Genomic DNA, 14,917 nt, shown 5'->3' on the forward strand with positions numbered 1-14,917 from the left:
TTACGCTTGCGCATAATCTATATATTATATATCTACTTACAAAACTGTTGGAGAGCTCGCAATATATGCGGGGAAATAAAGGCCCTCATCTATTTTAATTATTATACCACTCTGTTGAGCAAATCAATGACAAATCTTTTGAGCCATCAACGATCAAAATCGGTGGGTAATAAAGTCTGTTGGTATGCGCAAATGAACAAGATTAAAATATCGTTAGGCCATAAAGTGAGCAATAGATAGTATGCAGATGACGTCACTCAGGCCTTTGTTATTGTTTTTGCCATCCGCATTTGTGAGTTGTTCTCACTAAACTGTATTAACCAGACTATAAAAGTACATGGTTACACAGAGTTTGTGTGTTGGTCCGTTATACTTCCGGATGGCAATGTTGTGAACTCCTTGGCCAAGCGCATTCTATCTATAGGGATATTATTGTTTGTTGCTTGATGATGAAACGAAATGCTGACAGTGGGGCTCCAACCGTGGCCATCGTTAACATAATATAAAATACAACGAAGTTGACGTCACTCAGGTCTTTATCATTGTTTTTTTTTTGCCATCCATGTTTGTGAGTAATTCTCACTAAACTATATTAACCAGAATATAAACGTATAGATAGTATGCGCTTGGCTAAAAAGCTCATAACATTGCCATCCGGAAGTATAACGGACCAACACACAAAACTATGCGTAACCTTAAACGTTTATAGATAGTTCGAAGATGACGTCACTCAGGCCTTTGTTATTCTTTTTGCCATCCGCGTTTGTGAGTTATTCTCACTAAACTGTATTAACCAGACTATAAAAGTTCATGGTTACACAGAGTTTGTGTGTTGGTCCGTTATACTTCCGGATGGCAATGTTGTGAACTCCTTGGCCAAGCGCATTCTATCTATAAAAGTTCACGGTTACACAGAATTTGTGTGTTGGTCCGTTATACTTCCGGATGGCTATGTTGTGAACTCCTTGGCCAAGCGCAATCTATCTATAGTTTGGTTCATACAGTTTAGTGAGAATTACTCACAAACTTGGATGGCAAAAAACAATAACAAAGACCTGAGTGACGTCATCTTCGAACTATCTATAAGGTTACACATAGTTTTGTGTGTTGGTTCGTTATACTTCTCGATGGCAATGTTGTAAGTTTCTTAGCCGAGCGCACACTATCTTTTGCCTGACACTGGAACCGTGCTGGAACCCTCTAGGACTTATAGTTTGACGTCATTTTTAGGTTTGTGCAGCGTCTATTGAGTTGTCATTAGTGGAGCTCAAGAAACAAGTGAATCCATTGGTTGGACTATTGAATACAACTCACGATTTGTTTTCTTCTGCGGCGAAAGACTTGTCTTTTGACCGAATTGTTTGGTCAGCGTCAGGCTATAGATAGTATGCGCTTGGCTCGGAAGCTCATAACATTTCCATCCGGAAGTATAACGGACAAACACACAAAACTGTGTGTATCCATGAACGTTTATAGCAGGGGCGGTTGCTGGCTGTTTATTTAAGGCGGCATGAATCGAAGAACATGACAACAACAAATAGACTGCCATATAAAATTTCTTCCTTTGAATATCAACTGCGATAACAGTCAATAACATCTTATACACCAACGACTGCAGACCATCCTTTGAAAATAGTTTTATAGTGAAATATGCAGATGATACTGCTATTTTTTGCTTATTAAATGATAAAGTTACGGAAAAGAATTATTTCAAACAAATTAATACATTCACCGATTGGTGTGAACAAAATCAGCTGAATTAAATGTTGAAAAAACGAACAGGTGTTTGGTGTAAAAAATAAAAACGACTTAAAGTGTGTGGCGATCGGTAAAGATGATTTTGAGATAGATGAATATTTTAGATATTTAGGAATAACCATTGACAGTTCCCTCAATTTCTCTCAACATATTAATATAATATCTAAGAAAGTTGCCCAAAGATTATACATCCTAAGGAAATTGAGATCATTTCAAGTAGGGAAGAAAACTATGTTAAGAGTTTATGACTCATTTATTAAAAGTGTAATTGCGTTTGGCTGCACCATATGGTTTGGCGGATGTCGACTTAAAGATAAATCAAAAATTTCAAAATCAATCAAATAGGCATCAAAAATAATAAACCATCCTCTTGATGGAGTAGAAAGAATTCATGGAAAAGCAATAGAAAGGAAAGCATTCTCAATTACCAACAATAAAAAACATATTTTATACCATGAATTTAGTCTTTTACCATCTTGGAGAAGGTTTTGTCAGATTAAATGTAGAACTAACAAGTATAAATCAACGTTCGTTCCATCAGCAATAAAAATGTTAAATATTTCATATGGTACAGCAAAACCAAGGATTGATGCGTTGACTGATTGACTGATTAATTTATTTAATGTTAAATTCATTGACCAATTGATATTGATGATAATATTTGGTGTCGAGTTGCCACAAATGTAACGAATTGAAAATGAAATGAATATGTTTATGTTGTGTATATCGCACGTGTGATAGAAAGAGAGGAAGAGAGAGAGAGAGAGAGAGAGAGAGAGAGAGAGAGAGAGTGTGTGTGTGTGAGTAAGAGAGAGAGAGAGAGAGAGAGAGAGAGAGAGAAAATAAGTAGGAGTGAAATAACAAGTGTAACTAAATGACAAATTGCCATATTTATGGACAATAAAGATCTATTATTATTATTATTATTATTATTATTATTATTATTATTATTATTATTAATAATAATATTTTTCTTCTTCTTCTTCTTCTTCTTCTTCTTCTTCTTCTTCTTCTTCTTTCTTCTTCTTCTTCTTCTTATTATTATTATTATTATTATTATTATTATTATTATTATTATATATTATTATTATTATTATTATTATTATTATTATTATTTCATTGATAAGTTATGCGCATGTCACCCATGAAACATTTGACATGTCAGCACGAGATTTTTTGGAAAAACGATGAATTCATCTCATACTTTGTGGTGCGTAACTTGTTTACAATTTTTTAAAATCTCGAATTTTATATGACAGCGGTTTTAAACTAGTTTTTTTTTATAGGTCTTAAAGAGGAAAACTTTTTTGATATGGCATCATTACGGTCCAAAATCTATATTCAGTTAAGACAAATTGATTCAAAGGTTGACACAAATTTGTACAACTTTTGATAGAGGGACAGTTGAGAAAACCCAGAAAAACACGCGCCATTAATAAAAAATCTGACTATAGTAGTAAAAATTAATGACTGGTATTTTGTGCATATTTGGTGTCATTTTTAATTAAACTAGTAAAAAGCCCGCAATTTCGCGGGGAAAGAACTATTTTCATTCGATATTGTACCCACGATCGTTTAATGAGGGCAGATTGGTAAACAACGTTGTCTGCGTAACTTGGTACATCCTCTGTTGATTTTTCTGTGTGGCCCAAAATGAAGTGAAAGCCACTTAAGCCTCTGACCCGTGTGACAGCAACATACAGTTGACCGTGTGTGTAAACAGGTTGTGGTAAGATAATCAACTGCGAAAATAAACCTGAAGTAGCAGACGTGAGCAGAGTTGAAAGACGATCCTGGGATCGAGAAGTTACCTTACAGTACAGTACTCTGGTGATCATATTTGGTGGCGTTTTTATGCAAAAACGCACCGTTTTTATGCACCTCCGTTGGCGGTGCTGGTTGATTTATGAAAATGTTGCTGCTTGAAGCTCAAAGGAAAAAATAATGATAAGTGTTGAATTATAAGCCTCAATTTAATAGACATACTGTGGACGTTTCTGATTTCCCCTTTATCAACAAAACACGACGAATAAGACACTAATGACGAATGAGAGATGTGTAGTGTGAATGGCGTAGATAAGGTAAATAGAAATAAACAATGATGGGACAGGAAGTTTTTGAAAAACAACAACAAAAAGAAGAAGAAAAAAACGAAATAAAAACCCCCTAAAAATGACAAAGATGCGGTAAACGAATACACTGATGATAATGATAGAATATTATAAAATGATAACAATCGAAGCTTACAAATAAATGCACGTCGATAACACATAAATGGTACCGATGTTGTTGTTTTTTTTAAAATAAAAATAAATAATAGTAAATATAATAATAATAATAATGATAATAATAATAATAATAATAATAATAATAGATTAATTTAAGGTTTTAAATATATGTCCAGTAACTACAACAACAAAAATGATGTCTTTCTCAATAAAGTAAAATTTTGTTTTTTAAATGTCCACAATGGGATTGAACCCAGTACTTTCAAGGTAAGAGTCTGACAGCTTATCCACTGCGCTACGGAGCCACCTGACTGTTCATAACATTTAACAAGGTCTTTCTAAAATCTTTTTTTAACCTTCAATGCAACTTCTATTTTCTGGTTTTAAATTTCGATTTTTTAGATTATTATTATTATTTTTTAAATTTATTACCAAAGAAGTTAAACCTGGGTATTATCCACCCGAAACCATCACATTGAAAGCGTCAAAGGGGCAATAACAATACTTGATGCCATAAATTGATGAAAACTGTTGAAAACTTAGTGTAGATCTGAAATCCTTAAAGTAATTAAGTGAATACATTATTTCGAATGCAACGATTTGCGTAAAAACGCCAAACTGACAACTTTATACAGTGTCGAAATTGGTTGTTTTTGAGAGTGTTAGTGTCGTCGGTACGTATTTTATGATATCTGTTTGACTCAACGAACTTTCAAACTGACTTTAAATTATAAAAGGAAATTAAGTTATCTGTTTATCTATCTGTCAAAAATACATTTCTAATTTTCAAATCTTTCAGTAGAGTTGTGCGCCGTATAATTTTTTTTTTATTGACTCAAATAAGCACAATTTTCTCCACAAGGCTATACTTTGTTAAGAAAGGATAGATTATTATATCATTAGCCCCCTCGATTCAGTTGTACATGAGTACCTGACAACAGGCTGTTACGGCTTCAACCGTGGTTGCCGTACGTACGGACAAATAGTGTTGCTTGCACTATTCGTCCTTCACACTAAAGCTGGGCAATATTCCGTTTTTGCTTTTACTGAGCTGGATTCGAATCCACGTAATTACATGATATATCCGTATCGTCTTAAATGTTTCACAAACCCCACCTCCTCTGTTTGTGAGTCAAATAATCAGTTAAGTGTCTATATATATATGTGTGTGTGTGTGTGTGTGTGTGTGTGTGTGTTAATTTCGTGGGTTTTTTTTTTGTTTGTTTTTTTTTTTCTTCTGGGATATGGTTTTTATTCCAGAATGGTGGTTGATTTCTTATAAGGAACAATTGTCGTGTTCTCCTATTGGTAAGTATCCCATTCAAATACCTGCTCGAGAGTTTGGGTTGGCTAGGCAAAGAGGAAGATTCGGCAGGTTTTCTTTGTTTTGGTTTGTTTTTTTGGTTTTTTTTTGGGGTTTTTTTTTTGAGGGGGGGGGGGGGTTGTTGTTGTTTTGTTTTTGTTTTTTGCTGGTTTTTTTTTTGGGGGGGGGGGGGGGGGGGGTTATTGTTCTTTTTTATTTGTTTTCTTTTGTTGGTATTTTCCCTGCTTTTGTTTGATTTGTGTATGTGTGTGCGTGTGTGTGTGTGTGTGTGTGTCTATTGTGTGTCTACGTGTGTTTTGCCTTTTTTACATTTTTTTTTCAATCTATAATAATGACTGGTATTCAATTTGTCAAAATATTATATTAGTCATAATAGTATAAACAGCGCAAAAAAAAAAAAACCCACCAAATTTCTGTATCTCTTAAGAAGCAGTTTTATTAAAAAATGTTATAATCTTGATAATTCAGTGAGTGCCATCAATAATAGCTTGAATTTAGCCAAAATTTTTGAACGATGTCGATACCTGTCCTTTAACTTCAGAAAATTTTGTTATAAGTTGTACAGTCTTGAGTAGACTAGCTGTATGACATAATGATAGATTTAATTCATGGCGAATTCAATGCGTTATCAAATTGGCAGTAAACGAGGTAATTGTATAGACGGGATGGAATTGGCGGCTTTACAACACGCATATTAATTCCAAAACCGAAAGCACAACCTCTGCATTTAAACTTATCACCATAGACGATGTCAATGTATTAAAGATTAATAAAGGACACTAATACCAAGTCCTCAATATTTTCAGTACTTCGTTCGTTAGCTAATACTATTAAGTATTTGGTATCCACTTTTGCCCTGACGAGAAGTTAGAACGTCAACGGGCTGGGATTTAAAATGTCAACGGGTTGAAACTGGGTGAAATAGAATGATACAGAACATAAAAGCCCAGTTCGGCCTAAGAACAATAACTTGCCTATGTTCTTAAACTCAGAAGAAGGGGTAATGTTGTCAGGGGGTTGGGGTTGTTGTTTTGATCTGGGTAGGGTCTGATAAAGTTACGATTACTGGCCAAAAACAAATTCCTAACTTTAGTTTAAAATTAAAAAATAGAAAGACGGAAATATATACATAATAAGATTGATATATTTTAAACAATGGTTACAAGAAAAATAAATCCACGATTTTTCTCATTAATTCTGTACTCAAACATCTTTGTATGCAAATGTTGTATTCCACATGTGTAATTTGGCTTATCGCCACTCAAGGTGGTATTTCAATAGATATTATTACAACTGACGTGTCTATGTACGCAGTGATACAGACCTGCCAAGCATTCGACATATTGTGTTATAGTGCAAAAAAGAATACCATTTCGAAAGGGATTTGTGCTGCATTGTAGGTTAACAAACACGCAGGTCTGACATCCGAATCCACTTATGGGCCTGGTTTAACATTGTTGTATAATGTATTTTGCGTCATTTTAAAAAAGATTTCTATTACAAGAATGAGCCCATAAGGAACTGGTTATCAGACCTAAAAATAATTGCACGTCGATCCACATCAATTTTAAAACCATCACCATCACTACCACAAGCACTTTTACAACATAATCATTACCATCAGAATCGCTACCACCATCATTTGCACAATATCATAAGTATCATCAGCACCACAATCAATATCACCACCACGCCATTATACCTACCATTACCATGGTCATATCAATTATTGCCATCACTAGCAAAATCATAACTATCATCTCAGCCACAACCACTCTAGGAAACAATCATTTTAGATATCAATACCATACGCGAACACTATAGCGTCACCATTGCCATCAACTTTATCACTCTAGCTTCTTGATCAGTGACATCACCACTACCATCATTTCATCATCGAAACAAGAATAACATCATTGCTATCATTGTGACAAATACTAACGAGAGTTTTTATATAGCGCAATATCCGCTCGAAGTCTCAAAGCGCTTTACAGGGTGTCACAGGCCAACAGCAACACTTAACATCCTACATGTCTGTTAGGCGATATTACATTTTTTCAGACAGAACAACGCAGTTAACGGCCTGGTACTTATTTTAAACCTGAGTACGGTAAGAGTGGACTCAACTATGCGCCGAGTGAGGCTCGAACCCAGGATTTTCCAATCCGATCCGAAAGCGAGTGCCATACCACAAGACCACATAGCGGCACATTCTTCTTCCTTATTTCACATTTTCTTTGTTTCCTCTGTCGGGTTGTCTCTAGCTCCTTCTCTATCAGATCCTCTCTTTCGTGGTCTTCTTCTTCTTCTTCTTTCTCTCTACATCCATGATTCCCACCACCGCCACCGCCTCAAGATCTCTAATCATTACCATAATTGCCATAGAAAGCTAACTACGAAAACTTTAGGTCTTCCGAATGTATTTTAATTCTTCGGTGGTTGGCAACTCTAAGTTATACAGGCGGCCAGGAAGTGTGTGTTTTTTTAAGAGGGGGGGGGGGGGGGGCGGGGTGGAGTGAGAGGGATTGGTTTTAATTTATGATGTTGCAGTCGCGGGGTGGGGTGTTTCTGTGTCGTCCCCTTTTGTTATTTTTTTTCTTTTCCTTTTTTAAAAACAATAATGGATCAGAGAATGTGAAAACAGAGGAGTATTTGATACCATATCCAGATGAAACGCGTTTGAGACCTCTCAGACATAGAGAAAGATAGACAGATAGATAGATAGATAGATAGATAGATAGAGAGGGAGAGAGAGAGAGAGAGAGAGAGAGAGAGAGAGAGAAAGGCAGAGTCAGATGGATAGATAGATAGATAGATAGAGAGAGAGAGAGAGAGAGAGAGAGAGAGAGGGGGGGGGGAACAGACAAAGGGAGAAAGAGAGAGGGTGCCAGAATAAAAGAGGAGGATGATCTATAAAGAGAAGGAAAAGACAGGAAATTGGAGAACAAAGGTGGAAGGGGGGAAGAAAGAAAGAAAGAAAGAGAGAGAGAGAGAGAGAGAGAGAGAGAGAGAGAGAGAGAGAGAGAGAGAGAGGGAGAAAGCCTTAATAAAGAAAATTAAAGAAGAGAAAAGATAGAGAGAGAGATGGAGAGAGAGAGAGAGAGAGAGAGAGAGAGAGAGGGTGGGGGGGGGGTAGGCGAAGGAGGAGCGATGAAGATAGATAGGTATGTATATATAGACAGAGAGAGAGAGAGAGAGAGAGAGAGAGAGAGAGAGAGTGTGTGTGTGTGTGTAAAATATGTATATGGAGGTAGAGAAAATTAGAGAGGAAGACTGAAAGAGAATGAGATAGATAGATAGATAGAGATATGCATGACACTCGCCTTTTGATCGGAAGGTCCTGAGTTCGACCCTCGCTCGGTGCATAGTTGAGAGAGAGAGAGAGAGAGAGAGAGAGAGAAAGAGTGAGAGAGAGAAAGAGAGAGAGAGAAAGAGAGAGAGAGAGAGAGAGGGAGAGAGAAGAATATGTGAGAGAAAGAGAAATACAGAGGGAATTAAAGACAGAGCGAGAGCGAGAGAGAGAGAGAGAGAGAGAGAGAGAGAGAGAGAGAGAGAGAATAATATGCTTTTTTTCTACTCATACTCATAACGATGCTTACGTTTCAACAGTCGATAAAAAAGTGAAGACGTGAAGGACTGAACACTCCGATTTTGTAATTCCACTTAATTACATAGATAACATGGGCGCACACAAAAAGCCGGGGAAGCAGTGACATATATAGGTCACTGTAATAACAATGCGATTTCTGGGAGGGCAATAACCTTGAATTTAATACATATAAAAATACGGTGACAAATATAAACAACAGCCTTTCAGTCAAATGCCCTTTACGTATTTCACGCCTACCTCATTTGCATAAGCACTGGAGGTCGGCTAGACACTTTTTAAGAATACGACCTGAAGGACGAATAAACACTCCGTTTTACTATACACAAAGAATGTCTAATAGGCGACTGGTACTGTATGACTCACCCACCCTTCTTTATCTGAGGGCCATGATTTAACTTGTAATATCTATTTAAAAAAAACAAAAACAGGTAACAATGCTACAATATCACTTTTATTGTCATTTCATCTATACTGTTCGTACTGAAAATATTTTTAAAAATAGAAATTTGATGTATCTTCACTACAGTTATGCTTGTATTATTATCCTGTGAAGAGAGAGAGAGAGAGAGAGAGAGAGAGAGAGAGAGAGAGAGAGAGAGAGAGAGAGAGAGAGAGAGAGAAGGAAACTGATAAATATTACTGAAACTGGATGGTCCCATTAAAAAAAACAAACCTTTGGTGAAAGGTCCCCAGCAAAAGCATTGGTCTAGAAAGGCCTTTCATCTTTTTCACAAAAGTGTAGAGAGGTTTGCCTAAATAAAGTTCTGTCAAAAAATTGAATTAACCAATTTTCTCTGCTCTATGGCTGCATCAGATTATTTTCAGAAGAAATAAAGGAAAATAAATCCATTCAGAATCAAAGAAATGCCTTGTGATTTTTCTTAAATTGAAATTTTATACTAACTTGACCGTGAAGTTGAAATCAAGTCGTGATGATCTGAGATAGTTTGCAATTAACTTAATTTAGATTTTCAGAACATGTTGCAAATTTAAAAACCTAAACTATTTTATAATCATTCAAGTTAGTGGCATTTCGGTAGAAATTACAGTTGTCCTATATTTTGCATCTCCCCCGAAGCACATGCCAATTGAGCATTGAGTATTATATATTTTCTTTAAATCGTTTCGTTGTAGCAATAAACAATATCCAATATCATTATTAAGTAAACAACATTTATAGAAATGTTGTCAAATTATGAAATTTTATAAATCTCATCTCACCTGTGGTTAAAACAGCATCCAACGTACAGAATGTACAACAACACAAAAATGGCGTAGACACCAAATTCTATCCGGCTCGAGTTTGTGGATAAGAATCCGTGAATCTTATCCTCAATGTGTTTCACCCATGATGAAAAGGCTGTTTCGGTGAACACGGTTCCTTCTTCACATGTAAGACCATCACCTCCATTTGTGTCCCGCTCATTCTCCAGATCATCCGAAAAACATGTGCTCATTGTTATATTCTCGTTGTTCTCAAAGGGTTGGCTGGCAGTTATATTATCCTGTTTATATGAGTGAAGTAGGGAACAAATGTGTGATGTCAAAATATTTGTTCAAATCTCATTGAAGTGTGAAACCGTGCCTTGCGGAGGACTGGATACATTCCTTGTGGAACTGATCTTCTGATTTCAGAGTGATGGCATCTTATTTTCTAGCCGAAATAAATGCTTGCCGCCATCCTCGCTCTTTTATGCCCCGTAATCATAAGAATATGCCAATACATTCTGCTACTAAAATAAATATACCACCTAATGATTCGTTATGAAACCTATTCATTGTTAGTCCTCCGGAGGTCTTGTTACACAGTTCCAAGGGGTTTAGAATCAGAGGATGGTGTGACGTCACGACTTTTCTGGCCTCTTGATCAATTCACGATAATATGAGAAATGATATTGATGACAATGATGTTTGTGATATGATAATAATGTGAAAGAAAATGTTTAATATTTAGTAAGTTAATAATGGTTTCAAGCCGTGTAGTGCTCAACTGATGTAATTTACAACAATTTTGTCTGAGTAGGCTGGTTGGATGATTAAAAACGTCAGGTTGAAATGAAATATAACTCTGCGCATTAAAGGTTAAAATGTCCTTAGTAAATTTAACAAGATGTCTATTAACGCTTGAAATGTTGAAATGAACCATTCGAGTTTTCGAGGATTTCCTAATTTGTTGCTTTAATTCATGTCATAAATGCTAAATTGGGCTTAGGAATTGCTTGGATATTGTGAGAGTCACTGAATTGTTTTATATTGTGTGGAGCATTATTGTCCAAAATTATTTTAATTACAGAGCTTCCTTCAATGAACCCAGATGACCATCGAATAGGAATCGGTATTCAGAATAAACTGAAATTAATTCAAACTCAGGCGAATTTATTTGGGCTTTCAATTCCTTTGGAACAACTTTTCATGTTAGTGAGTAAAGAGCATTTTCCAAGGACTCAAATTTTCCCCGTCCAGAATAGATAATGCAAAAAAGGCAGTGGCAATGTTGAGAACAAATTTTCAACTTTTTGCTACTGTTGTTAGTTGTCTATTTTCAATTTAAAACTAATTGGCTGTGTAAAGCTCTCTTGTAATAAGATATACATTGTTTGTAAATTCAATTTCTCCTCTTTCGAGGCATGGGATTTATCAAAGTTTAATTGAGTTTTAAGAGAAAGTACAGATATAACTCAAAATGCCATACCTTCCCATTTAGATATCCACTCATAGTTCAAATTAAACAGTGCAAATCACTCAGTCACCGCCTTCACGCTGTGTCGCTTTAAGTTTGATGTGCTTATTTAATATGCACCTCGTGTTGCTTACGTCATCTGACATTGTTAACCAAATTTGTGACATAAATTGGCTTAGTCACTCACGTTTTCATCTCAACCATCAATGCATAAATTATCATTCACTTATTCATCGTTAACTCCAATTAACAAGGCTCATAAACGCTAAAATGGTATAAATTCGTTTTATTTATCTATTTATATACCTTTTTAAAAATAACAATTCAATTGAATTCAAAGGTTTATTTTTAGGCAATTGTCAATATTGTGATTAAATATCCATTAAATATGATCAAAACGTGTTATTGATAACATGCGTTTAGGAAAATACTCACAGCATCCGCCAGCCAGATACAACTTATCAACACATAAAACTGTGTGTAACCTTGAACTTTTATAGCCTGATTGATATAACCGTGAGAAGTAATCATGAAAATGGCTGTTTAAAAACAATAACAAAGAGCCGAATGACGTTGACTTCGTTCCTTCTATAAGAAGTCCCCTACCAACAGCATCACTTAATGCATAAGTGAGACGAGACGTATTCTGAAATGCTACAAAATCAATGGGACAGGACTGTCCCAGTCAGTGTTCATATCGTTTATGATAGTAGAAAAATATAGCAGCACTAGGACAAAAAAGTCCCAGACTTGGCGGCGCCGTGTCAAAGTTGCAATGCCTGTCTTTATTTTCTGCATCCCTACTACTACTACTACTACTACTACTACTACTACTACTACTACTACTACTACTACTACTACTACTACTACTACTACTACTGTTGCGTCTGCTGCTGCTAATGCCACTAATCGTATATTAATACGCACATCTCTTATATTTTGTATTTATTTCCAATTCCATTGTATTTATTTTCCAACAATAGTCAACACTTTATCTTATTTCACTTTCTTAATTACGCACCTTTTATAAATTTTTATTGCTCTATCTTAATTCGTGCTTCATCACAAAGTAGCGGTGTGTCTTTTTTACGAAACCCGCCGAAACCCGCCGAAACCCTGCGAAACCCTGCGAAACCCGCCGAAACCCGCCGAAACCCGACGAATCCTGACAAAGTTAAGGGAAGTAGGTGGCAGTGGGGAGTGAACCCAGAACTCAGGGAAGTGTACACCATTGGGGAGTGAACCTGGGACTGGGTTTCGGCGGGTTTCGTAAAAAAGAACCAGTGCTTTTTTACGAAACCCGCCGAAACCCGCCGAAACCCGGCGAAACCCGACAATATCCAGCAAAGTTATGGGAAGTAGACAACTGTGGGGAGTGAACCCGAGACTCAGGGAAGTGTACACCAGTCGGGAGTGAGCCTGAGACTAAGGTTATCGGCCGGTTTCGGCGGGTTTCGTAAAAAAGAATAAGTGCTTTATTACGAAACCCGCCGAAACCCGCCGAAACCCGCCGAAACCCGACAATATCCGGCAAAGTTATTGTTTTTTGTTTTTAAGGGTTTTACGGCGCTTGCAACACATTAAGGTCATATCAGCGCCAGTAAAAAGGAAGAAAATGGGATAGTCAAAAGTTCTAGAATTACAATTAAAGCACCAAAGAAAAGGTAAGACAAAGGGGAATTTGTTCAAATAGGAAACAGATGCAGATTCCAAGAGCACACTATCAAAGTACTCAGTTTGAGATCACCTAAAAGTCTCGTCCAGACACAAGCACAGGTCCCCACTAAGAGGAATACACTCAAATGTTTACAAATCATATATTAAAAATGAAAAGAATAACATTACATAACAGAGAGATGATTTACAAGGAAAAAAATATCATCTCCCAAAAATTTAACTATACATTCGACTGTTTCCCTCTCAGCCAAGGACTCCGACCAAAGCCAGGGCAAAACCAAGCAATCTCATTCCAAGACAAAGACAGAAAGCAATTGGAAAACAGATAAGAGGGGATAGAAGACACAGCAAGTACCTCCCTGCCCGCTATGGGAGGTAGGAACCCCACCCAGCGACAAAGTTATGGGAGTTTGGCAACAGTGGGGGGTGATCCTGGGAGTCAGGGAATTGCAAAGGGAGATGGATACCATTGAAAGTTGAAGCCGGATATGGGAGTTGAGTACCAGAGGAGAATGAACCTGACACTATAGAAGGTGGGCGCCAGTGGGGAGTGAACCTGGGACTCAGGGAATTTCACACCAGTGGGGAGTTAACCTGGTACTGTGTAAAAAGGATATCAGTGGGAAATAAACCTGGGACTAAAGGGAGATGGATACCATTGAAAGTTGAAGCCGGATATGGGAGTTGAGTACCAGAGGAGAATGAACCTGACACTATAGGAGATGGGCGCCAGTGTGGAGTGAACCAGGGACTCAGGGAAGTGCACACCAATTGGGAGTTAACCTTGGACTGTGGGAGATGAATAACTGTGGGTATCCGAGCCGAACTATAGGAGTTGGGTACCAGAGGAGAATGAACCTGACACTATAGAAGGTGGGCGCCAGTGGGGAGTGAACCTGGGATTCAGGGAATTGCACACCAGTGGGGATTTAACCTGGGAATATGTAAAAAGGATATCAGTGGGAAATAAACCTGGGACTAAAGGGAGATGGATACCATTGAATGTTGAAGCCGGATATGAGAGCTTGGTACCAGAGGAGAATGAACCTGACACTATAGGAGGTGGGCGCCAGTGGGGAGTGAACCTGGGACTATGTAAAAAGGAGATCAGTAGGAAATAAATCTGGGGCTAAAGGGAGATGGATACCATTGGGAGTTGAAGCCGGATTTTGGAGTTGGGTACCAGAGGAGAGAGAAACCTGACACTATAGGAGGTGGGCGCCAGTGGGGAGTGAACCTGGGACTATGTAAAAAGGATATCAGTGGGAAATAAACCTGGGACTAAAGGGAGATGGATACCATTGAAAGTTGAAGCCGGATATGAGAGCTTGGTACCAGAGGAGAATGAAACTGACACTATAGGGGGTGGGCGCCAGTGGGGAGTGAACCTGGGACTATGTAAACAGGATATCAGTAGGAAATAAATCTGGGACTAAAGGGAGATGGACACCATTGAAAGTTGAAGCTGGATATGAAAGTTTGGTACCAGAGGAGAATGAACCTGACACTATAGAAGGTGGGCTCCAGTGGGGAGTGAACCTGGGACTATGTAAACAGGATATCAGTGGGAAATAAACCTGGGACTAAAGGGAGATGGATACCATTGAAAGTTGAAGCCGGATATGAGAGCTTGGTACCAG

At 37.3% G+C, this 14,917-nt stretch overlaps 1 protein-coding gene across 1 annotated transcript in view; it reads right to left on the minus strand.

The window, feature by feature from the left end:
* LOC144964876 (solute carrier family 28 member 3-like) overlaps positions 1–11,664 on the minus strand; it is a 52,448-nt gene extending 40,784 nt beyond the window's left edge. Inside the window, exons 1-2 of the mRNA XM_078899605.1 lie at positions 11,613–11,664; positions 10,142–10,425 (exon numbers count right to left, since the gene is read on the minus strand). Coding sequence (XP_078755731.1) covers positions 10,142–10,425; positions 11,613–11,636 — 308 coding nt within the window. The 5' untranslated portion in view covers positions 11,637–11,664. The remainder of the gene's footprint in view (positions 1–10,141; positions 10,426–11,612) is intronic.
* Between the last annotated feature and the right edge of the window lie 3,253 nt (positions 11,665–14,917).

This window comes from Berghia stephanieae, chromosome 2 (assembly GCF_034508935.2).
Source record: "Berghia stephanieae isolate SIO BIC M18660-M18661 chromosome 2, UCSD_Bste_1.3, whole genome shotgun sequence".
Lineage (NCBI taxonomy): Eukaryota > Metazoa > Mollusca > Gastropoda > Nudibranchia > Aeolidiidae > Berghia > Berghia stephanieae.